The 23,785-nt window shown below is 51.4% G+C and overlaps 1 protein-coding gene across 27 annotated transcripts in view; it reads left to right on the top strand.

The window, feature by feature from the left end:
* The window catches only part of DYSF (dysferlin), a 216,353-nt gene that overhangs the window by 139,993 nt on the left and 52,575 nt on the right, over positions 1–23,785 (top strand). For 10 of the 27 annotated variants that reach the window (XM_025453524.3, XM_025453536.3, XM_025453534.3 and 7 more), the window contains 7 exons: positions 108–248; positions 1,089–1,118; positions 2,708–2,737; positions 11,388–11,489; positions 11,611–11,772; positions 12,823–12,988; positions 13,475–13,551. In XM_025453524.3, the coding sequence (XP_025309309.3) occupies positions 108–248; positions 1,089–1,118; positions 2,708–2,737; positions 11,388–11,489; positions 11,611–11,772; positions 12,823–12,988; positions 13,475–13,551 (708 nt within the window). Of the gene's footprint in view, positions 1–107; positions 249–1,088; positions 1,119–2,707; positions 2,738–8,595; positions 8,638–11,387; positions 11,490–11,610; positions 11,773–12,822; positions 12,989–13,474; positions 13,552–19,614; positions 19,678–23,785 lie in introns of all 27 variants that reach the window. The other 17 variants (XM_049095371.1, XM_049095366.1, XM_049095368.1 and 14 more) reach the window with 3 other exon arrangements.

Below are 23,785 nucleotides of genomic sequence, written 5' to 3'. Positions count from 1 at the left end.
GAGTCCCTTTCTAGTTCAGGAGGCTGGATATAGGTCTGGTGGTTGCTCTGAGGCTACTCAGAGTCCTGGACTGGGAGATGCTGACTCTTTCTTCATGCCTGGTCTAGGGTGCAGATGAGTTTATGGGACGCTGCATTTGTCAGCCCAGCCTGGAGCGGACACCCCGGCTGGCCTGGTTCCCACTGATTAGGGGCAGCCAGTCGGCGGGGGAACTGCTGGCCTCTTTTGAGCTCATCCAGAGAGAAAAGGTGAGGCTGGTTCATATCCATATCCAGGAGACCCAGGCAGGGAGTACATACATAGTAGGGGTGACAGGGAGCCCAGGGAGGGGATGTCCCAATGGAGTAGAGGGGACTGCAATCAATCCCTCTTCACTGATTGGGGGCCTGCAGTCATTGGGGAACACTGAACAGTCACCTGCTGTCAGGCCTTCTGCTAAGGGTTGGGTTTTGCCCATCTTTTCTGAACCTCAAATCACAACATGCTCTGTTAGGGAGAGTGTTGGGATCTGGATTGTGCTAGAATGCCTGAATCTTCTGGCCATTGGATATCTTTATCGCTGGGTCATAACTTGAGGTGGTTTCTGGGAATAGGACCTCTGTGATCTGGTTTGGGGAGGCTTAAGTGTGTTGGGGGCATCTCCACGGGCAGGTAAGGGCAGGGCCTCTGGTCTAGTGCCACCTCTGCCCTGGCCTAGCTCCATGACCCAGGACCAGCCACCTTCCTGTTATGAAAGGGCGTTTGGTTTATAGCCACATCTCCAAACTTCCTCTTACTGTGATGTGAACCTCACAATGTAAGCCAGGTAGAAATAGGGCTACTCTGGGTGAGGTGTCTGGAAGGGAGCGCCACATACCACAAACCTGGCTTTCCCTTGAGGTTACCCACCACCTCCAGATTCCTCTGATGAGTCCCCTAGGCCTTCGAGGACTAGACTCTGCAAACCCCTGCACTGTCTGATCACTGACACATTCCATGAGTGTCATTTTGTGGTGGGAAGTGTGTTTGCCTAGCCAGGGCAGAAAGCAGGGTGTTGGGGGCTTGGGTGCCAGGCATCTGACCAAAGTTCTCTTTCTTCTGTACCCTAGCCGGCCATTCACCATATTCCTGGTTTTGAGGTAAGTCTTGCTCTTCCCTTTTCTTCTGTAACCGATTGCACCTCTCTTGGCTTGCAGGGTCCGCCCGCCCCCCCCCCCCCCCCCCGCAACCACCCCGGGCTAGGAAGGGCCATCAGGCATACACGTGTCACCACCATCCTGCGGCCAAGCAGAGGAAGACCCCAGGGGGGCCACGGGGTAGGGTGGGCAGGGGCTGGGGTCCCTGTCTGGCTCTGGCCTTTCCTGCCCTTCTTCCCGGAGAAGCCCGAGAATCACAGATCTCAGAATTAAATGACCCTGTGGTCACCCAGACCAGTGGCTCTCGGCTGGGTGGCATATTAGAATCCCTGGGGGCAGCTTTAGAGATCACCAGTACTCAGGCTGCACCCCGGACCGATCAAAACACAACTTCTTGGAGGAGTGGCCCAGGCATTGGTGGCCTTTGGTGTTCCCTGGGGGATTTTTTAAAAATTAAAATTCAATTTGCCAACATATAACACAACACACAGTGCTCATCCCATCAAGTGCCCTCCTTAGTGCCCATCACCCACTTACCTTATCCTCCCACCCATCTCCATTCCCCAGGGGATTTTAATGTGCAGCCAGTGCTGAACACTGTTGAGGTGTGGTAAGAAATGCCAAGTCTCAGGCCCTACTTCAGACGGGCTGAAGTGTACCTTGAGGGGACAGGGCAGCAACCCTGTGTACTCAGAAGCTCTCCAGGGGCTCTGAGCCATGCTTGGTCCCCAAGTTGTGATTGAGACACTCTTCCTTGGCTCCTTGTTGCCACCATGACCTGGTTTTCTTCCCTCTGCTTTATTCCCTGCTCCCTGCTCCCCTTCTTGTGGGGGTCATGGTAGAAAATGTAGAGCTTTCCTGGAACCCTGCTAATTTGATTCAGGAAGTACTATTCTCTGCCAGGCTCAGCTGCAGTTTTGAGAAGTGGTCCTTTGGGCTGTGTTTGGAGGCCTCCCCCCTTACGAGGCAGCCTGCACAATTTGCAGACAGTTCTTACCCAGCGGGGCTCTCCTTTATTGCTTGTCCCCCACTCTACCCCTCTGCTTCTCCCCTCCGCCCCCCCCCCACCTCTTTGGCTTGTCTCCCTCCCTCCCTCCCTCTCTCTCTCTCTCTCTCTCTCTCTCTCTGCTGTCCAGTCCAAGCTCCTGCTCTCAGGCCTGCCTGCCCCTGGGGATCTGGGTGGTTTCTCCTTGCCTCTCCAAATCCATATGCTTCAGCAGAAACAGCAGTGCCAGGGGGTGAGGCCTGGCTGTTTCCTGGGGGTGCTGCACAGGGTCTGGGACCCTTCCCACCACCTGTCACCTCCAGAGATGCCAGGGCTCTAGGTTAACACTTTGGCCTCTCCACCAGTCTCTGCATCGACACCCCATCACACTTTCCTTCTCAAGGAACCATGTGGAAGGCATGGCTGGATGCACACCACCCATACCCTCCATGGGAGGCAGTTTCTCTTGGCTTCTCTTAGGGTGAATCTGATGTGTTGATCTCTGCCCCAGCCGAGTCTCCGTGTCACTGATGGTAAACTTTTACCCTCCCTTCTCTCTTCCCTCCACCAATCTCCTGGACATGGATCATCCCATGCTGCGGCCTAGGTACAGGATATGTCAGGAATCCTGGAAGAGGTGAGCTGGCCCCTCACAGCTGGGTGCAGGAGGGCAGAGGGAAGGAGAAGGCTCACCTCTGGGCAGGTGCCACAGAGCCTTCTGGGTTCCTGGTGCCTCAGTGGACATCTGCCACTCAGAGACCTGACTGGATTTCACTCCCCTTACTCTGTGCTGATCCAGGGCTGCATGGGGGTATATCCTAGTATGATTCTGGCCTCAGAAGGCTTGCTGCCCTGTCGGAGGCTGAAGTCATCTAGGTCTCCTGGCAGAAATGCAGGGTCTCATCTGGCCGAGTACCAGGTGGCATGTTTTCAAGAATAAAATCTTCCTAAGGGGCCTAGAGTAGTCAAGGAAGCCTTTCTGGTGAAGGTAGCTTTAGCCAGACTTTGCTGCAGAAAGACGGGGAACGCGCCTTTGGCTCAAAGGGCCAAGCACCAGTTTAGGGCCTGGCTGCTTTAGGGGCTGGTGGGATTGGGGATTCCTAGGTTCTGGAAGAAGATTGGGATTGGCTTCCAGAGGAAGTAAGGCCACATCCTTTGCCCCGAGGGATGAGGAGCATGTTCCCTTATGGCCTCCTGCACCCCCTCTGTGCGCAGGTCCTCAGGAGTGAGCAGGGACAGAGGCCTGGGCAGAGGCCTGGGCAGAGGCCTGGGCAGGGAGACAGGAAGGAGAGCCCTGGTCAGATGGGCTGGGGAAAGGGCAGCCACTTCCTGCCATCAGGGAATCCCCAGGCTGGGAGCGGGCACCCTTTGACATTTCCAGTGCAATTTGGACTCGAAGTGCAGGGTCAGGATGTGGGATCCGCAGGCCCCGCGCCCCTTACCTCACTTCCTTTTGCTCCCAGACCAAGGTGGGGTCCGCCAAGTGAGCTGGCCATAATTGTGCCTGACAGGCAGCCTCCTGCTTTTGGCCGCAGTTGCGAAAGACTGCCGATTTGGAAAGGGGAGCCGAGCCCTGTCCAGGGAAGCAGCACGGAGCCCTTCCTCTTGATTGAAAGCACTTTGTGGCCAAAACCCACAGCCTGCTCTGAAGAAGACCCAGCCCAGGGATGAGTTATTAAAAAAAGCTAAAGTCCTTAATAGCTGGATTTGTAATATGTAACAGTGAAGGCTCAGATTCCGAGAGCGGGGCTCTGGCTGTGGTCTTGTCAAGAAGCAAATTAAAATCTGCCGCTTTTGGGCCAGACCCTGAAGAGGGCCAAGTGTCCTGCCACAGAGCCAGCCAGGCCACAGGCTGAGGTGGGGTGTGGGTCAGCAGGGTGAGAGGAGAGCAAATCTTGGGGGTCTGTTGGGCACGGGGCTGGGCTGAGTCAGCAGGTTTAAGGGGTCGAAGGCCCCGTGGGATGAATGGAGTATCAGGCAGTCCAGGGAACAACCCCAGAGGATGATCTTGTGGATCACCTCCTTCTGGGGGGCCAGACCCAGGGCTCCATGGCTCAGCCACTTGCTTTGCACTTGAAGGCTAAGCCTCATACCAAGGTCTTGGGTCCTATTTCATTTCAAGAATCTCCAGGGATAGGTTAGTCCAGCTGCTGCTGCTGGGTCCGTAGGAAGCCTGATGCCTTAACAGAAGTTTTCTGTCTTTGCTGTGGCCAGACTCCTGCCATGCATCCCCCTCCCTTCAACTCCCTCCAGGCTCCGGCCTGATCCTTGTGAAGGGTGCACCAGCTTCCCTGAGGCTGTGGGAAGGCATGCTGGCAGTTTAGATTCTGGGCCACTGGCCCTTGGAAGTCTGGGGGCATACAGGGCAGATGGGTTTGTTAGGAAGCTAGTGGCTGCAGGGGGTGTGGGCTGGGGAGCAGGGGGCCGGACCAGGTAAGAGGCTTTTGTGACTGAAGGATGCTTTAAGGGCGGCCTTTCTGGTGGGGAGTGCCTCTGGCCAGTGCATTCCACGCCAGTGTGGGGGACAGAGTGTCTGGGAATGACATCTGCCTAAGCTGTGCTGATGGCTCCCAGAGCCACTGGAGGACAGTGAGGATGGCTTCCTGGAAGAGGTGACACTGAGCTAACATCAGAAGCAGGGATTGGCAGAAGGAGTTGGGGATTGGGATCTAGATGGAATTGCCTTGGGCTGGGGGCTTGTCACCACCTGGGGCCATATTGTTGTGTGGCATGATTTCCCCTCCCCCAGGCTTTATGCCCATCTGGAGCAGCCCTCTCTGGGAGCTCTGGCCCGGGGAACTGGGACACTTCCCATTGTCTTTGAGGCTTCAAAGGGGGGACACTTGCCTTGTGTCTTTGAGGCTTCGTTGACGTCTGGGAGACCTGGGTCCTTGCAGAGAGCATGGGTGAGGGGAGAACTTCCGTCCCCGGCTCCCCAGTTTGTCTTTCTGTCAGAGTAGAGCAAGAACCCCCCTTCCTGAGCCTCGCTCACCTTCTCCTCTTCCGCTCTCCCTTCCTGTTTCCCTCTTCCTTGATTTGCTCCTTGGCCTCCGGCTCCTTCTCTCCCTCCTTCTTCCCGCCTCTTCTGAGCCCTCTGTCTCGTTTCTTTTCCTTTTTGTCTGGAGAACAAAGGCGGTCCGTGCTGCCAAGGGGAATGAGTTCAAAGAAACTGCAATTTTAGATTTCCTGAGAACTGGAGAGCGTGCATGTGCGCGAGTGTGTACAAGCGTAAGAACGCGCGCACACGTACACACCGGTGGCAGAAGAGGTGACGGTGGTTTCCTTAACAACGGGGGGCCCCGAGGATGCGGGACTCTGTGCAGAGGGAGATCCCACTGGGGGACCCAGTGGGCACAGCTGAGGCTTGCAGACCTGACCATTTAAGGGGGCGCTCTTCGGGGTATTACCCTTGGTCCTGCCGCTCCTGTCTTGCTCCAAGGGGGGGGGATGCCCTGCTAGAAGGGACTGCCTACTCCATGGCTGTTTTTCCCCGAGGGCTCAGGGGGCCAACCGGATGTCTTTCTGTCCCCTTCCAAATCCAGGGTATGGCTTCTAGTTGGAGACGTACACGAGGTACTCTCTGGCACCCCCAAATCCACGAGAAGGAAAATTTTGGTGTTTTGCAATCAGGAAAATAAACCCAGTGGTCCCCCCATCCCCCTTTCCCTCCCCCAAGGCCTTAATTTAAAACACTGTTTTTCCTGGGAAGTGTAATTAGAGCAACATGTTGTTCCTAACGAGCTGGGTGGGGCAGGCAGACAATGGAGCCCTCCCAGCACGCCTGGCTGCCCCCGCCTGGAGCTCCCGGAGGAGCCAGGATCTGAATGTCTAGAGGGTCCTCTGAGCGTCCTGGCCCCATGAGGTGGGAGTCTCTGGGGCTGCTGCTAACAGGACAACTTCGGTGGAGGCGGGGAGGTCAACCCTTCCCCCAGCCCTGCCCTGGGAATGAATGTCTGTCTAGTGTGGTGGCCCTCTGACCTAGGGGAGGAAGTGCCCCTCAAGGCTTGTCCTCAGCTCTCTGTGCTCAGCTGGCCTGCTGAACAGACTGAAGGGGACATAAGGTAGATTTTGCTCTGACGGGGGAGAGAGCCTCATCTGTTCTTGCGTCCCTGTCCTCTTGATGTGAGCAGTTCAGTAAACACCCTGCACACCTGTAGGACCCATCAGTGGGGTGGCCCCAGGTCTGCCTGCACTCAGGGTGGCAGGGGGTGGGGTGCGAGGGAGGGATTGGTCATGGGTGGCTTCATCTAATTAGACTTCCGTTGTATAGCTGCCCTCCAGGTCCGTGGTCCTCAGGGTCCTCGTATCACATAGGACAGTGAATTACAATGTCCTGGTGATACTTGGAGTCTGCGTCTATCCTCTGGCAGTGTCGATATGCTTCCCTGGATGTGATAGGATCGCTGCAGCCCCCCACCCTCCCCGAGAATCACTGGCCTGGAAGAGGGTGTTGAGCCCCTCACATTGTCTGGACCAGAAGTGGAGGAACTCAGGCTCAGGAGTTTGGTCATCTGGCCAGGGCCACAGGACTCTCACAGTGAGGTGTCACAGACCAGTCAGGACCTTATCATAGGGTGGTAAGAAGTTTCTGGAACAGTTGGGAGATTTTCTGGAAATGGAGAGCTTGAATGAGCCCCCGAGAGATGTGTTAGATTGAGGAAGGTGGTCTGGGAAGCCCATTCAGTCAGAGGGAGCGAGGAGCAGGCATGGGGAAGGGGGTTGGTGAGGACCCATGAAGCAGGTTGGTGCAGACAGGATGCTGGGGAGGAAGGGAGAGTGTGCTGGGTGGGTTCTTTATTTTTTTATTTTTATTTTTTTTTGGTGGGTGGGTTCTTTATTCAACCATCTGCCCACCCATTCATTCCTCTGCCATCCCTCCCTCCCCTCGATTACTCATTCATCATCCTGTAGTCCTTGGACAGGGATTTCAGCTGTGGTCCCCGTGCGCAGAGCTGCCAGTGGAACACACAAGAATGGCACGGGGTGGTGTGTCTTTCAGTGGGAGTGAGGCAAGTTGCTGCAGAAGCCATGGGGCTGCTTATCTTGAGCTCAAGACACCAGGGAGGATTTAAATGGAGATCTGAAGTCTGAGAAGGAGGTGGCCAGTTGAGGTGGGCAGAAGAGCATTTCAGAGGGACTGGCAACTCCAAGCCTCAAAGGAAAAGAGAGTGTGCTGGCTCTACAACTTGCTCGTGTTCAGGAGGGCCAGTGTTGAGCATGTATGGGGAGGTGGCTCATCATTCTCTGGGATCCCAAAAGGGAAGATTATCTAGTGGGAGGCAGGACCAGAGAAGTCAGAAGGAAATAGAAGATGAGGGGTCTTGGAGGCCGTGTCATGGAACTTGGAATTCATCCTGAGCAGCTGGGGAGCGTTTGACAGAATTAAATTCTTAGAACACTTCCCCTGGTTGCAGAATACAGCACACATTGGCTCTCTTGGGAAGGGATTTGCAAAACCAGATGCAAGGAGACCACTTAGGGGGATGCTGGTGAATCCAGGTGAGAGGGGGTGAGGGAAGGAGACAGGTGGATGGGCATGTGAGAAGTTTAGGAGACAGAATCATGAAGGCCAGGTGGTCCATGGGACATGGTGTGAAGGGGAAGAGAGCCAAGGGTGGCGTGGGGCTTTTTGGCTTGATGGTCAAGGTGGATGGTGGGGCTGGTTTCTGAGATGTCATGGGGAGAGAGCAGGTTTTGAGGGGATAACTTGATCCAGTTTGGGACCTGTTCAGTGTTAGAGGCCAGTGGGGCACATGGGCAAACTGAGCAGGAAGAGGTAGGCAATGTGGGTCTGAAGGCAGAAAGCCCAGGAAACTGGCTGAGGAGACTCAGCCAACAGAGGGGGGTGAGGGGGAAAGGGGCAGCAGAGAGAAACCACAGGGACGGTCTCAGGAAGGAGGCCGAGGTCAGTTGGCAGGATGCTGCTGAGGAGAGGGAGAGATGCGAGCCTGCCAGTGGCCTTCGGGTTGAGCTACAAGCAGGCTGTCGTTGATTTAGGACAGTGAAGTTTCCGGAGCAGGCGTGCTGGGGGCAGAGGGCCTTGTGGAAGCAAGAGAGGGGAGAAGGAGGGAGGCTGCTGGAAGACACAGAGCAGGGCAGGGATGGATATGAGAGACCATCTCTAAATAGGGAAGGAAACGATCCAGCTGCTGGGGAGCTCGGGATGGGACGTGGCTGGGAACAAGGGAGGCTTTAGGTGTGGCTGTGCAGCGATAACTCCAGAGGGATGAAGGGGCATGTGGGTGTGCACGCCGGGGAGGAGGATGGGGGCTGTGGGGTGTGGGGGTGGGCTGCAGAGGCAGGGGTCCTGCTGACAAATGGCAGGGAACAAACATGTGCCTAGACCCCTGGGGGGATGGTGAGGTGGACAGAGATTGGTTTGGGATGAGAATGGCGGCCTCACGCTGTGCCAAGGAAGCTGCCCGTGGACACACCTCTAACCACTATCTCTGCTTCTTTCTTCCTTCTGCTTCTGCTGGGCCTGGTGTTCCGCAGCTGTGTGCACCTGCCTTCTTCCTCCAGGGCCTCCTCCAAACGGTACTGGAGCTCAAGCCTGCTCAAGGCTCTTGTTCCCTGTCCTCACAAACAGGTTCCTGAAAATGGGGAGCCTGGTCCTCAGCCTGTAGAGGGGAATGTCGTCACCATGGAGCTCAGCAGAGCTGGGAGGAAAGCGGGAATGTGCAAATGAGGGATAAACAGGAATCAGAGGGACACTGCCCAGAGTTTGGGGGGCCTGGAGAGAAATGTTCAGGGTGGGGGAATATATTAATGAGTTTTTCTGGTGATTCAGGAGAACGGTATAAGCATGTGAGAAGGGCCTGATCTTTCTGCCCCTCCCAGTCCCTTCTTTTTTGCTCCTTTCAGTATTGGGGTTTGGGCCTTGGGCCCCTCACATCGGGCTGGGCACCAGCCTTAAGCAGGCCACAAACAGACCATGAGCAGACCTTCAGGCAAAACCTTTCCCTCCAGGCCACTACTTATGTGTACTGTGACATGCCCAGCAGGCCGTGGAGTTGTGCCCTGTGGCAGCTCTGCACATTGCCACTCCTCCTGACAGCGTTTGTCTCCCAGCCAGTCCAAAAATGTAGGCACTTCCTATCCCATGTCATCTGCTTTGAAGGTCTGGAGGAAGATTATGAATTCCTTCACTTGGTGCCTGTGTGACATAGGGGTAGTTCGGAAGCCAGTGTTGTTCTGAGAAATGCTACTGGGGGCTCGGTTCTCCTCAAGTCACCCTGGGAGAGCAACAGCCCTCCTGGTGAAAACAATGGTACTGACAACAATAATGCCATCCTTACAATTGCTGCCATTGACTGAGCAGCTCCTGGGTGCCAGACACTTGAGGTTTGTTCTCACTGAATTGTTGGAGCAGGCTCCAGGGGTACTGTTATCCTGGATCTTCATAGGAGGGTAATGAGTCACAGGCATTGAGTAATTTGCCCAAGGTCAAACAGCTAGAAGGCAGCAGGGCTGGAACTAGAACTGAGGCCCAACCAATTCTAGAAATGAGCTTCTTAACCGCTGCAGGTTGGGGAAGTGTAGTTTGTGTCACAGGGCAAGAGTGACAACTGGGGTTGGTTGTGAAGTGATTCATGGAGGCAAGGGGAAGCCCATGTGTCTCAGTGCTCCAGCTGCTCCTACCATCTACATCAGAGCATTTGTACATGGGTGCACCATCCTTTGAGAAGGAGCCCAAAGCAAGTCACTTGGAGAATTAATCCACTGATTCCATTGTTTATTAAATGAGATTACACAAGGCAGGCTCTGTAAAGTGTCCAGCCTAGCTCTTTTATTTAATAGTCAACATTTTCTGAGTGTCAGGGCCTTCTTGTATGGAAGTGTGGGTTGTGCACTGCATAAGGGCACTGTGTCTAAGGAGATACAATTTCCAGTGCAGGCATTATGTATTTGTATTTATTATAGCAATTTTCCAGTAGGTGGCAGTAAAGTGTCTTGTTCTAAGAAGCTAGTAAAATACGACGATTTTCTGAGGTGGAAGTAAAGAGTCTCAAGGAAGGGACATCTTTCTTTAATTGCCACAAAGGTGCAATGTGGGCTCGGAGACCTGTTGAGGGTTCATGTGAACCAGGTGCTGTTCTAAGTGTCAGTATTAACTTCTTCAAACCTCACATTAATCTAGAGTTTTGGCACCTTTTTTTTTTTTTTTTCCAAAAATTTTATTTATTTATTCTTGAGAGAGAGAGAGAGAGGCAGACACACAGGCAGAGGGAGAAGCAGGCTCCATACAGGGAGCCCGACGTGGGACTCGATCCTGGGACTCCAGGATCAGGCCCTGGGCCAAAGGCAGATGCTCAACCACTGAGCCACCCAGGCATCCCGAGTTTTGGCAACTTTTAATAACTATTTTATAGATAAAAAAATGGAGCCATGGAAAGATGAAATAATTGATCTAAGTCAGTAGCTGGTGGAGCCTGTGTTCCTAAGCATTGTGAGACTTGGTAGTTGGTTCGTCTACAGTGACACAGCCTGCCTTGCCCCTGCTGCTTCCCTGTGTATTTCTTCATGATCATGGGGGATTTTTGGCTCAGTCTTTCTGGCAAACCCTCAGTCAGCAGAGTTGACACATGCTGCTCTCATCTTTGGTCTATGGTGGTGAAGGAGCCTCCCCAGCAGTTCCTGTTAGCGCCCGTGAATAATGGGCACGTACATCCCCTTCTCCTATTTGTAAATTCTCTTTCTGGCTCACAGAGCGAGTGTTCTGTCTTTGTGGTGGACAGATGTGAGAAGTAGGGGTTCAGGGCTGGCAGGTGTCTGGGTGTGGTGTGGGGGATGGAGGAGGGACACCAAGGTGGTTGGCATGTCGGGAGTGCCTGAGCCTGGGGGCAGGAGAACCAGGCTAGCGGGAGGGGATGTGGTCCTCTCTGGGCCCAAGTGAGGCTGGAGTGGATGTGCTAGGATGAAAGTGTGCAGTGTGTGTGCGTGTGCATGTGTGTGCATGTGACAGGGATGGGGAGACCCTGAGCAGCACACTGGTGCCTCTGAGCTTGCATTAGGGAGGAGGGGTGACCTGGGGTTCATTTGAAACAAGGTGACCTGAATCCCAGGCCAAGGTGCTCAAATTGTGATGCTGGAAAAGATGGTGCCTGGAAAAAACTGACTCAGTTTTCTCATTTTTGCCTGCCTGCTTGCCCAACTTGTGTGCCTTTGCCTCTCTATTTCTGCCCTCCACCCATGTCCTTTCTGTCCCAACTGCCTCCCCCTTCTTTTTTATCTCTCTGCCTTGGTCTTCCTCCTACCATCTCTGCTCCACCTGCCATTGTCTGCAGTCAGAGGACATAGACCTGCCCTACCCGCCACCTCAGAGGGAGGCCAACATCTTCATGGTCCCCCAGAACATCAAGCCTGTTCTCCAGCGTACTGCCATAGAGGTGAGCTGGGCCCTGGCATGGGGTGGGGGTGGGGACGCAGCCTGGCCCTTCCCTTTCCTGGCCCCAGCCTTTCCTGGGGGCTGGGGCCTTTCCAGCTGCTCTCCTCACTCTGTGTCCCCAGATCCTGGCGTGGGGCCTGCGGAACATGAAGAGCTACCAGCTAGCCAGCATCTCCTCCCCTAGCCTTGTGGTAGAGTGCGGGGGCCAGACAGTGCAGTCCTGTGTCATCAAGAACCTCCGGAAGAACCCCAACTTCGACATCTGTACCCTTTTCATGGAAGTGGTAAGCCTGGCCTCCCTGCTGTCCCCTTCTGGAGTCAGGGGCTCGGGTGTCTGCTCTGCCTCCCTGTGGGATCCTGGCTAGGTCATGGCATCTTTCCCATCTCATTTGTCTGTGGAAATGGGGAAGCAGTGCTCACCATCTCCTCCCTGGAAGAGTTGAAGCCTGTGAGCAGCATGAATGAGGGTCAGCTGGCTTCTTCCTACCCAGACAAGCGTGCACAGGAGTTGCAAGGACCCACCTTTCCCTGCCAGGGAAGTTCTCAGCCCCCTGGAGCTCCCCTCGGGGGGCCTGCCAGGGCTCTGACCTTCTGTGCTTCCTCCAGACCTTCCCTGACTGGGTACTCCTCTAGCCTTGCTGTGGACTCCCCCTGCCACGGCCCGCAGGCCCTCAGGCTCTCAGCCTTCTGCAGCTCCCCAGGCTGCCTGGGCCTAGTGGCCGGAGTGAGGCAAGTCTGAGGAAAGGAAAATGGTTTGCAAGATGAAAGCACTAGAGAAATTCCAGGCCCAGTGGCTGTCAACAGGAGCCTCCTCTTGGCTGAGCCAAAGCCGCCACCGAAGGAGAGCATATAAATTATTTCAAGTTGTGTTCAAAGTGCTTTTGGGGCAGGGGTTGGGAGGAGAAGAATCTGGGTCTGTAAGCCAACTCTTGAGTATCCACTTGGGGGGGACTGTCTGCAAGAAATGTTGAGTCCTGGGCCAACTTCTCCCTTCTTCCCCTCCCCAACCAGAGAGGGTTCAGGAAAAGTAGACTTGTTTTAGCTTGAGGCTGAGCTGGATGTGTCCGGAAGGTAGAGCTGTAGGGGAAAAGTCAGCCTCTGCATACAGCATTCAAGAGGCAGACTGAAAAGGTGTGTGGCTTCTCTTCCCCTGGCCAGCTCCTGGCTTCGGCCAACCACCACTTTGGATTTATGGCTCTTGGGGGTGATGTGTGGGTTTAAAGTCGTTCTCTGCTCCTTGAACTTGTCCTGTGAAGGAGAGCCTTCACCTCCTCTAAAGTCTCCAAGAGGTGGGTTCAGGCCACAGCCCAGAGCTTCCCTCCTGCTCTGCCCAGATGCTGCCCAAGGAGGAGGTCTACTGTCCCTCCATCGTGATCAAGGTCATTGATAACCGCCAGTTTGGCCGCCGGCCTGTGGTGGGCCAGTGTACCATCCGTTCCCTGGAGAGCTTCATGTGTGACCTGTACTCCGAGGAGAATCCGTCCCCACAGGGCGGCCCAGGTAGGGGGTAGGGCTGTTGATGGAGAGGGCCAGGGCTGAGGGGCTGGGGCAGGTGGGGCTTCCCAGGTGAGACGTGGCCTGAAGCCCTTCTCTTACCTGGATCTGAGCGAGAAATGGTTTCTGCTCAGCTGACCAGGAGGGTGGGAATCTTGCCTTCCTCAGGGCATCGCCCAGCTCTCGGCTAACTGAGAGGCCAGGGCTAGGGTGGGATGATGTGGGGGAAGAGTTGAGGGAGACAGAAAGGCAGGGATTCTATGAGATGAGGAGAGAGAGAGAGAACCAGGTGGGGGTGGGGCGACAGTGAATGTGAGAGAAGATGGGAGAGGGAAGAACTGGATGGGAAGGAAAGGACACAGAGAAGGACATTGAGAAGTGTGGAAGGCTGAGGGCCTTTGGTCTCAGTGTCTTGGCTGAGTGTTGTGGCTGGAGAGGGGCGAGTACCCTGAAGGAGCCCCTCTCAGGCATGGATATGGCTCTTCCCTACAGATGATGTGAGTTTACTCAGTCCTGGGGAAGACGTGCTCATTGACATCGATGACAAGGAGCCCCTCATCCCCATGCAGGTGAGATGAGCACTGGTCCCCCGGGAAAGACACTGGCTCTGCTGGCCTTGGCTGCCTCTCCCCCTTCCTTGTCTCTCCCACTCCTCCTCCCTTCCCTTCCTTACCACATGGCCTCTGTAAGACATCTCCCTCGTACCCTGGTGGCTGGACAGTGTATAGGTGGAGGAACCCAGATGGGAGCTTTCAGTCTGGTCGGGAATGGGGTGGAGGGGTTGGGGGAAGGCGATGTGTGGTCATCTGGGCAAGACCCAGTCATTTTCTCCAAAGCATGCCCCCCAAAAAAGTACCCTCTACCTAGAGGGCCATGGTGAGGGCTCTCTCTGAAGATTACTCAGGAAATCATGGTGGGGGCAGCAAATGAAAGAGAAGGAAGACAGGGGAAAGAGTGACCACGCAGTCTTGAGTGTGCTCTAGCGCCATTGCCTTACCCCAGCTAGAACCCTGCTTGGGGGTAAGGTTCAACTATAGGCTCAGGTATGGGGGCACCTTGAAAGCAGCTAAGAAGGAGGGGTGTGCGTCCAAGCCAATAGTCCCTCTTGCCCCATTCCTGCCACCTCCAAGAAAAGAAAGGGTGAGGGGAAGGAGGGGGATCTTATTCTCAGGGAATCCAACCCTGTGGAGAGTTAAGAGGCATCCCTTTGCTACATACTCAGCAACTGAGTGACCCAGGGCCAGCTGATGACCCAGGCTCCAATGCCAAATAGCATGGTGGGAGGACTGTGGCACCTCTTACTGAGCAGGGAGCACTCTCCCCACCTTGGGCCCTGGGTTGCTCTAGTTCCTTAGGGCCAAGATCACCCAGTCCTTCCCACAGTGGAGATGGGGAAAGGCCTCACAGTGAGCACCAGCCTTGAGCTCTTTCAGGTTTTCACCCTCCTCCTGGCTTTGCATGATGCTGGTCACTGGTCATACCCCTGGGACCTGGGTCTCCCAGAGCTTCCCTGCTGCCTAGACGGAGAGTGTCCAAGCTGTGTTGACAGTACTTGTTGTCCATAGGCTCTTGGCCTATTTATTGGCATAGGGCGTCCAGGAGATTCCATTTTCTTTAAACCACCACACAAATATTGGCCTTGGGAACAAGAGAACACACTGGGGTGCTAAGTTGGGCTCAGGATCCTCAGGGCTACCCTGGAGCTTCCCTCTAACATTTAGGGCTGATTTCTGCTTCTTTGTTGCTTGTGCATCTTTCACCTTTCTGCCATTCCAAGGGAACAGCTCCCGTGTGCACCTGGGTCTAGCTGCTGCTAAAACAAGAGGGGTTCTGCTCATCATTCTTTCTACTGGGGACACCTTCTGGCCTATGCCTGCTCTTTCTTTAAGATTCAACTTAGGTGTGGTCACCTCCTTCTGGGATTCGTCCCCGGCTTCCCCCCTTCTCCTGCAAGTCCTGTCTATATCTTGGTCACTACCTTTTCTTTAGGTCCTGATTATCTCTGCAAATGTCAGCACCTTCCCCAGACCAGGCTCAGGGCAATCACCAGGGTGTATTTCTTTTGTGTCTTCAATACCCAGCATGAGACTGGTTAAAAGGAGGAGTTCAGTGAAGTCTATCTGGATGGGCCATTGTGAGGGAGGGTAGGTGGATGCATGGATGCATGACCTGCCTACTCTCTATGTGGGTCTAAGAAGGAGCTTCTCTAGATTGGGAAAATCCAAGTGGAGATTTTGGATGGTCCTACCCAGGATTCAGTTATGTTCAGTACTAGTGCCTTCTGGCCTCAGTGGGGGTTTGTAGCTTGAATTAGGCAGATAATTAGCCCCAAATTCTAGGCCTCCCAATCCTGGCTCCTGTTTTCTGCCCCCTATGCAGGGAAGTATAGGGCCTGCCCAGCAGGATTTCCAGTCTGTATATGCTGCCCTCAAAATGTCTACAGACTCAGATGGTGGGGGGTACTATTTTGAGTCCTGCTGGCTACAAGCACAGTCAGATGTAGATAGTGAGAAGGCCCAGTCTGGACATCCTCCTGGCATTGACATGGGTGAACTGAGGCTGGGGCCTGAGCCAGTGCAGGGGCTGCGCTCTTTGTGGGAACACATGGCCACTCTGGCTAGTACTGCTGGCCAGGCAAAGGGTGAGGAGCTGGGCTCTGGGCTCCTGGAGGTGTGCCCACATGTGGGGAGGCGGGCTCCCAGGTCCTCAGAGGTGGCCCAGGAGATGGAGGAAGTGTGACATGCCTGCTCTGATGGAGGAGGCTTGAACCCTGCCCTCCTGAGCTCCTGTCCCTACTCTCATGGACCAGTGAGGCTAGCAGGGACACCACCACTGGTCTCCAGGGAGCCCTGGCCTGATGGCGTCTGATGGAGGAATTGGGGAAAAACCAAGCTTGTATTGTGTTTTTCTCCAAGATCCACTGTTCCTATTTGGTTGGACAGGAGATCTTTTGCTCCCCTGTCTCTCCTGCACACCCCTTGGCACTTGGCAGGACCAGGCATTCTGAGGCAGATCCAGGTGGCAATGCGTACCAGTTCCAAATGCTTTGCCAGATGATTCTGGCTGGGCTTATATCCCTTTCCCCCTCCCCCACACGAAAAAGTCCCTGCCCTCTGGGGACAGAAGGGACAAGAAGTCTGGCTGACTTTGGATTTTGCCTGGCTCGTGTTTGGCCAACCCATGTTTCTCAGCAGCCTGTTTCATGCTCATGGTGATGTCGTCCTCACTGCTGAGCTCACTAGGTCCTGGCTGCACATCCACTCTGCCCAGATCTGGCTTCTGTCTCAGTCCCTCTGTCTCCTTCCTCAGTACTTCCTCTCTGCTAAGGAACGTCCTTGGCATCATTGGCTCGGTTCCTGGGAGGCACCTGCCACACCTTAGAAATGTCATCTGACTCTTCCCTGAAGTTATCATTGGGCTGACATGACAGAGGGTTTTTCAGGTTTCAAGAAATGTGTGGTTTCTGTCAGGAGTGGCCAATTCTAGAGATGGCCCAAAATGTATGTATAAGCAGATCTGTCCACTTGGCCTTGTTGGGCTCCTAGGTCACTACCCCTGTCCCATGTGGGTGGGTGCCTGGCCTCTTGAGCTCTTCTCTGGTGATCAGGGCCAGGAGGAGATAGGCTCGTGTGAATTAACTCCATAGTTTATCCTTGGTTGGTGCGGCTCTCCTTTGCATAGATTTTAGACCTGTAGCCTGGGGGTGGGGTAGTGTGTTTGTGTGCATGTGTGTGGTGTATGCACATGAGTGTGTGTGAGAGGTGGGGGCGGCTGGGGGCAGGTGTGTGTGTGTGTGCAAGCTCCCGAGGGTGTGTCTAGACACAGTGGTATTGTAGGAATCAAGGCCTTGACTTTTAACCTTCTGAGGACAGGCCTGGGTATGTCCTCAAAGAGAGGACATAGAGCTTATTTCATTCCATTAGTGCTCTGCTTTAAAAAAGGATATATTAATTCTTTTTCTGGCTATAAATATGTGTTAATTATATAGAATTTGGAAAATGTAGGATAATTATGAATAAGTAGGCATTACTTCCAACCAAGGACACTATCAGAATGAACTTCTATCAACATATCCTTCTCTCCTTCCCCTTGCCCTTGCCTGGGCTTCTCTTTCTGTCTCTGACTCCGACTCAGACTCCATTTCTCTCTTTAAAACAAAATTGGAGTCTCTTTTAACTACTCTGCTTTTTCATTAAGCTGGTTCTTGGTGTTCTAAATATGAAGAGGTGAAGAGAAAGAGTGTGCAGGACACACACACAGAGCACCCCCCCTATCTCTTACAGAGGGTCTGAAAGCTCAGAGCAGAGGTGGTGCCCCTGCCCACCCCACACATCACCCACCGGGCACTGAGATGCCCCTGGAGTCACCTGGTCAAGGGTGACTCTTCCCTATCATTCTGAGAGCCCACACTAGGTAGGCGATCTCCTCTGTAAGTCTCCAGAGAAGGAGGATTTCTGGGTTTGGGGGTGGGGACCATGTGCAGGTTGAAGAGGGATAAAGAGGAAAGAGCACCTTGAAATATTCACCCCAGTTGGGTGAAATGAGAGGTATGTAACTGATCTCAAATGAGACGCTTTATCAGCAAGGGACAGAGATCGTGTGCTTGTCTTGGCCCTGTGAGTCAGCGTGGGCTAAGGGATCAGGAAAATGCCCAGGAGTGGCTGGCCCCATAGGCCGGCGGGGTTAGAACAGCAGAGGGGAGGGGAGAGGAGAGGAGGGCTTTCCTGATGGGCAAAGAAGTGGAGCACAGGCTAGGCAGTGGGACTGCGTGTGTGAGTGTATGTGGATGCATGTGTGTGCGCGTGTGTGTGAGGCGGGCAGGTATCGGAGGAAGTGCAGACTGGGTGGAGAAGGCATCAGGAGGCGTGAAGACCCACTCCCCGCACTGTGGGGTAGGGTGCTGAGGCTGGCGGCACCAAGCTCCCCAGCTTGGGCTCATTTTGGGCCTGCTGCTCCAGTTATAGTCTCTGGGACGCCGTGAAGGTGGCAACGTGCTCCCAGAACTGTAGCGGCAAATTATGCCTGAGTCCCAAAGGGGAACGTGTAATTTCGGAAGCGGGACCAGATCTTTGTTTGGAGCACTATGTTTAGCTTTATTTTTTTTCCTTTTGCTTGGGTGAACTGCTGGTTTCCCTCTCACCTTTCTAAAAACAAACTGCATTAAAAATAACAAGAAGGCTTCTGTGAGGTTCAGGATGAGAGCGGGAGGGGCAGAGGTGGCCGGGGAGTGGGGGGTTGCGTGGAGTTCATCTGGTCTATGCCAGGGGTCACACCATGTCCACCAACGCATGTGGCCAGTCCCCGGCACCATCCAGCGGCCTGGCCTGGTGCTCACTAGCCGCGGCCTGTGCTTCTGGCTCTAAATAAAGCTAGTTTAGGGGGACTAGGGTCCCCTTCAGTGATTCCCCCTTCACAGGGCAGAGTTGGGTCTGTGGGTTCCAAGACTCCCCCCAGATCCCAAAAGACTTTATCCTGGCCTTCCTAAGCCCTTCTGACCCCCAGGTGACTGTGTCTCCCAGGTTTTTCCAGCCAAGTATCGGACAGCCACCGGGGGGCTCAGGCCTCCTGTGGAGTCTCCCGGAGCCCTCTGCTCGGGGTTCAAAGGCAGAGAGAGTCTGACCCTGGGAGTCTGTTTCTTGGCTCATCGTCTCAGCCCCCCCTAGCCTCATTTGTCTGCTGCCCAGTGCCTCCTTCCCGAGCTGAGCCCTTTGCTTTCTTGACTGTGTTGTATTTTATCCTTCTACTCCTTTGCACTTGTTACCCCCTCTGCCTGGAAAGCATCTCCTGGCTTTGTCCACCCAGACTGGTGCTCATCCACCCAGAGCCCCATCACCTTCTCTAGGACCATTATAGTGGTCTCTGACAAAGTCGCCTATCTCCAGTTCTGCCTTCTGAGGCTCTCTGGACCCTGCAGCCCAGGGATTTATCCTAGAAAGTACTGAGTCACAGTACCAGAGGCAAGGCAGGTACTCCTTGCAGGCAAGGATCTGATGCCAGAAAAGGATGCAGGAAGTTTTCTCTAGCATAGCAAAGGGGCGTTGGATTATAACACTCTTCAAGCCTCCCTTTTACAGGCTTTGGGAAAGTCGGATGATGCCCTGGTTCTTATCTTTGAAAAGACGTAGGAACCATGCCCAAGCAGGGGTTGGTGTGGTCCAGCGGTTAGAAGAAACCACCAGGAACGGTGGGGAGCTTGGAGTATGTCTGCGATGGGGAGGTTTGAAAGATAGGGTGGGCATGTGAGGATGGTATTGAGTAAGTGGTGCCAAGGGCAGTGAGAAAGTGGGCGAGAGAGGGGCATTGGCTGAGCAACTTTCATGTGCCTCACCTGTGCTAAATATGCATGACCTTCAACTCCTTATACTCACTGTTGCCCTGTGACCTGGGCTTTTGTACCTGTTCTGTGGTTGGGATGCTGACCCAGAGAGGTCAGGGGGCTTGACCAAGGTCACATAGCTGATAGAGCAGTGGGGCCAGGATTTAGACCCTGCCTTACCTAACTCCAAAACACACGTTCCTCCTGTAGCTTTTATAGCCTCCCTGCTTGGACAGCTCTACTTCCTTGGGGCTGTCCAGTCTTCCCTGAAGTGGTTTCCCTAACCCTGTTGCTAACCAGCGTGTTTAATTTGTAGCTTGCAGATGGTCTGTCGGGCTCTGCCCCCACTAACATGGCATCTTCTCCATCCAGTCCTCATGTATGTATTGTTTACCTATTTGCGGGCTCTTTGATTTCCCTGGGGGGCTTGGGGTGGGAGTAGGGAGTTAAGGAAAGGAACAGAGGAAGGGGAGTGGGAGGGAAAGAAAGGAAGTACATTAGACCTTGAACAATGTGGGGGCAGGCACGTTGGGGCACCAGCCCCTGCACTGTAGAAAATTCACAGGTAACTTTTGACTTTCAAAACCTTGGCTACTAATAGCCTACTGTTGACCAGAAGCCTCACTGATAACATAAATAGCTGATAAACACAGACTTTGTATGTTATAGGTATTACATACTGTATTCTTATAATAAAGTAAGCTAGAGAAAAGAAAATGCTGTTAGGAAAATCATCAGGAAGAGAAAATAGTTATAGCACCGTGCTGTATTGGAAAAATCTGTGTATTAGCACACCCATGCTACTCAAACCAGTGTTGTTCAGGGTCAACTGTATTTCCTGAGATCCCACGGAGAACAGTGACCTGCCCTGTGTGATGGATGAGGAATGGGGAGCAAGATAGGGGAAGATCCTCAGAAACAGCACTGAGTTATCTTAGTTTGTCTTGGGACTTAACTTAATCTTGTTTACTGGCATGAGGGCCAGAGTGTTGGTTGGGGTTGCAGGGGACAGTGGAAACAGGGAAGTGTCTAGATTAGAGCTGGACTGCTGGAACATGGGGCGTAAAAAAGCTTCTGTGGGCAGTGGCAGGTTGATTTTCTCTGCCCCTCCCACAGGCATGAAAATTGTGTGTGACCAAGGAACCTAGGTTGTCTGGGGAAGGTTCTGAGATGTTTGCTGGGGCTCACAGTCTGCAACTGGGCTGATTTCCTTGCTTGGTGTCATCTTTAGGGGTCGTGGGTCCCTCTGGGAAGATGACTTGGCATTTAGCCTTCACCACGCCCTCATGAAGTCCCACGTTCAGAGCCAGAGCAGCCTCTGAGCTGCTGGGGGAGCCATATGAGATAGGACCTGCCAACAATTAAATTCTGTTCATGGTGCTGGGGGAGGCATTGCTGTATTGGGCATCTTAGGATTTCTAGGAAGAGGCCATATATATTTTTAATTTTTTCTGATTTATCCATTGTAGAAAATACAGAAAAGACAGTGTAAAGCAGAAAGTGAAAACCACCTGTATTCCTACCAGTTGGAGACAAGCACTGTTAAGATTTTGATGTGCTTACATTTTAAGATATCTTTTTTGCGTGTGTGCAGACTTTTGTTTAAAAACATAATTGTAGTCATGTTGTACCTTTTTATAATTTGCATTTTCTTTATTTAAAATTATGTAATGTTTATCCATATCAGTATATTCTTTAAAAACATGGCTTCATGTCATCTCATTATATGGACATCTACAAAATTTTAACTACTTCCCTATCATTGGACATTTAATGATATTAATTTCCACCGGTGCCTTTTGTTTCTTAGAGGAGTTATTTTTATTTACTTTAGACCAGCCCATTTCACGTTGAGTCCTAGGCATTTTATAGCCTTTGTTGCTATCTATGTGGAATATGTTTTTTTAGTGATTTGGTCTAATTGCTTATTGTTAGAATATAGGGAGACAATATTTTGTGTATTTACTTTGAAACAGACTCTTTAGGAAGCTCCTTTATTAGTTCTGAAAGTTGTTCATTGATTCTGTTGGGTTTTCCAGGTAGGTAAGATGGTTTTCTTCAAACAGTAATAAATACGTCACTATCTTTCTAATAATAATTATACCTTATTCCTTTTTTAGAATAACAGTTGATAATTGAGGTGCTAGTGAACAAACATGTTTAGTTACCGATTCTAATGAAAAGCTTCTGCCATTTTTCCATTAATTGTGATAATGATTGGTAGTTTCAGATAGATAGTCTTGATTTTGTCAAGATCGTGTCTTTTATTATTAGTTTATTAATAGCTTAAAAATTAGGTATAGGAGTTAATTTTATCCACTGCCATTTGTCATTTATCAAGATGATTATTTTTTTTTCTATTATTCTGTTAACATAATGTATAATTGTCTTGCATTCCTGGATACTTGGTCATGGTATTATAATTTACCATAATTGAAGTCCTCTTATCCAGTGCAATCAAGACAGGTAGTTGATTAGCAAATCGAAGAAGTTAATTGAATGGGGACTGATTAAAAGCCATGTGTACACACCATAAACATTGTATATCTAGCCCTATCTATGTATCTTCCTTTACCAGTCATTTGACACATGCCAAGGCTTCTTTAAATTTGGATCTGTAATTAGAGTACCATGTCATCCTTCTGGTATAAACCACATCCAAAATACATTATCTATGATTTTTCCTTTAGGTTTATTAAAGTTTGATGAGATTTTTCCACAGAAAAATTGGACCGTGGAGTCCTTTTAAAAATTTAAAATTCCTCCCTCCCATACCTTTCCTTTAAAAAAATCTCACTCTTGATTCAACACTTCCATACAACACTCATTGCTCAGCACAGCATGTGTACCCCTTAATCCCCATCATCTATTTGAATTCATCTATTGAAACACTATATTGTGATTCTCCTGAACCTAATATGCTGTATGTTCACTACCAGGAATTTGAATGAAAACTAAAAAATATCATTCTTAATTTTCATCAGTTAAAAAAAAATCACTAAACTCATTTTCTAGATAAGATACCGTTTCTTTTAAATTCAATTTTTATGTATTTTTGGGCAGTCCCAGTGGCGCAGCGGTTTAGTGCCGCCTGCAGCCCAGGGTGTGATCCTGGAGACACCGGATCAAGTCCCACGTCAGGCTCCCTGCATGGAGCCTGCTTTTCCCTCTGCCTGTGTCTCTGCTTCTCTCTCTCTCTGTGTCTCTCATGAATAAATAAAATCTTTAAAAAAAATTTTATGTATTTTTGTAATATCGACTTATTGATCTGATTACCATGTGAGTACAACTGGCATAAACCGGTTTGGGAAGCAGCACAGTGACTCTTGTAAGCATGCAGCTCCTCTATGGGAGCTGTAGCAGCATACCAACCTTCAGTGGGCTCTGTACCTCAGATTGTTAGCAGGGAGAATGGATAGTGTTTGTTGATCCTGGTTAAGGGCAAGTTTATAAGAAATTCTAGTCTATATCATGAACTGCATTTGCTCTTACTTATTTAGGATTTTTGTGTCTCTATTAATAAGTATCACTTTTGTCTTTGTTAGGTTTTGATATAAAATTATAATTTCATAGAACAATTTTTTTGAGATGTTCTCTCATTTTCTGTGCTCTTGAACAGTCTAGTTTCTATGGCCTGAGAATTAGTTTCTTAAGGGTTTGAAAATACGAAAGCCACTCTATGACTCTGAAATATGCACATTGGAAGTTGCATGATATACACATTTATTTATTCTTTATTATTTTTTAAAATTTTTATTTATTTATGAGAGTCACAGAGAGAGAGAGAGAGAGAGAGAGAGGCAGAGACACAGGTAGAAGGAGAAGCAGGCTCCATGCACCGGGAGCCCGATGCGGGATTCGATCCCCGGTCTCCCGGATCGTGCCCCGGGCCAAAGGCATGTGCTAAACCGCTGCGCCACCCAGAGATCCCTATTATTTTTTTTAATAATAAATTTATTTTTTATTGGTGTTGATATACACATTTAATAGAAAAAACCTTTAATAGTCTTGTTTTGTGTACAAAATGTGTAGTAATATGAATCAACCTAAATTTGAAAAATGATTAACAATCATATAATTTAAAAGGTGGTGGCCAAGTGAATTGTATTTATGGTTGAGTTGGTAAATAGGATACTTACCATTTTTTTTCTTGAAAATGGTGCTATTTGGGGTGTCTGGGTGGCTCAGTTGATTAAGTGCCAGACTCTAGATTTTGGCTCAGGTCATGATCTCAGGGTCATGAGATTAAGCCTCCCATTGGGCTCCATGCTCAGTGTGGATGGAGTCTGCTTGAAATTGTTTCTCTCTCTCCATCTTTCCCTACTCAGGCACACTCTTTCTCTCACATCAATAAATCAATCACTCTTTAAAAAGTAGAAAATGGTGGTATGTTATATGAGTTTTGAATTTTAGATTTTCAGGAATGCATATCTTGTGTAATTGTATAAGATGCACCCACCTTGTACTTTTTTTGGTAAAAAGTGGGC

Source organism: Canis lupus, chromosome 17 (assembly GCF_003254725.2).
Source record: "Canis lupus dingo isolate Sandy chromosome 17, ASM325472v2, whole genome shotgun sequence".
NCBI classification, from domain to species: Eukaryota; Metazoa; Chordata; class Mammalia; order Carnivora; family Canidae; genus Canis; species Canis lupus.
This window is presented reverse-complemented; position numbering and strand designations above follow the sequence as displayed.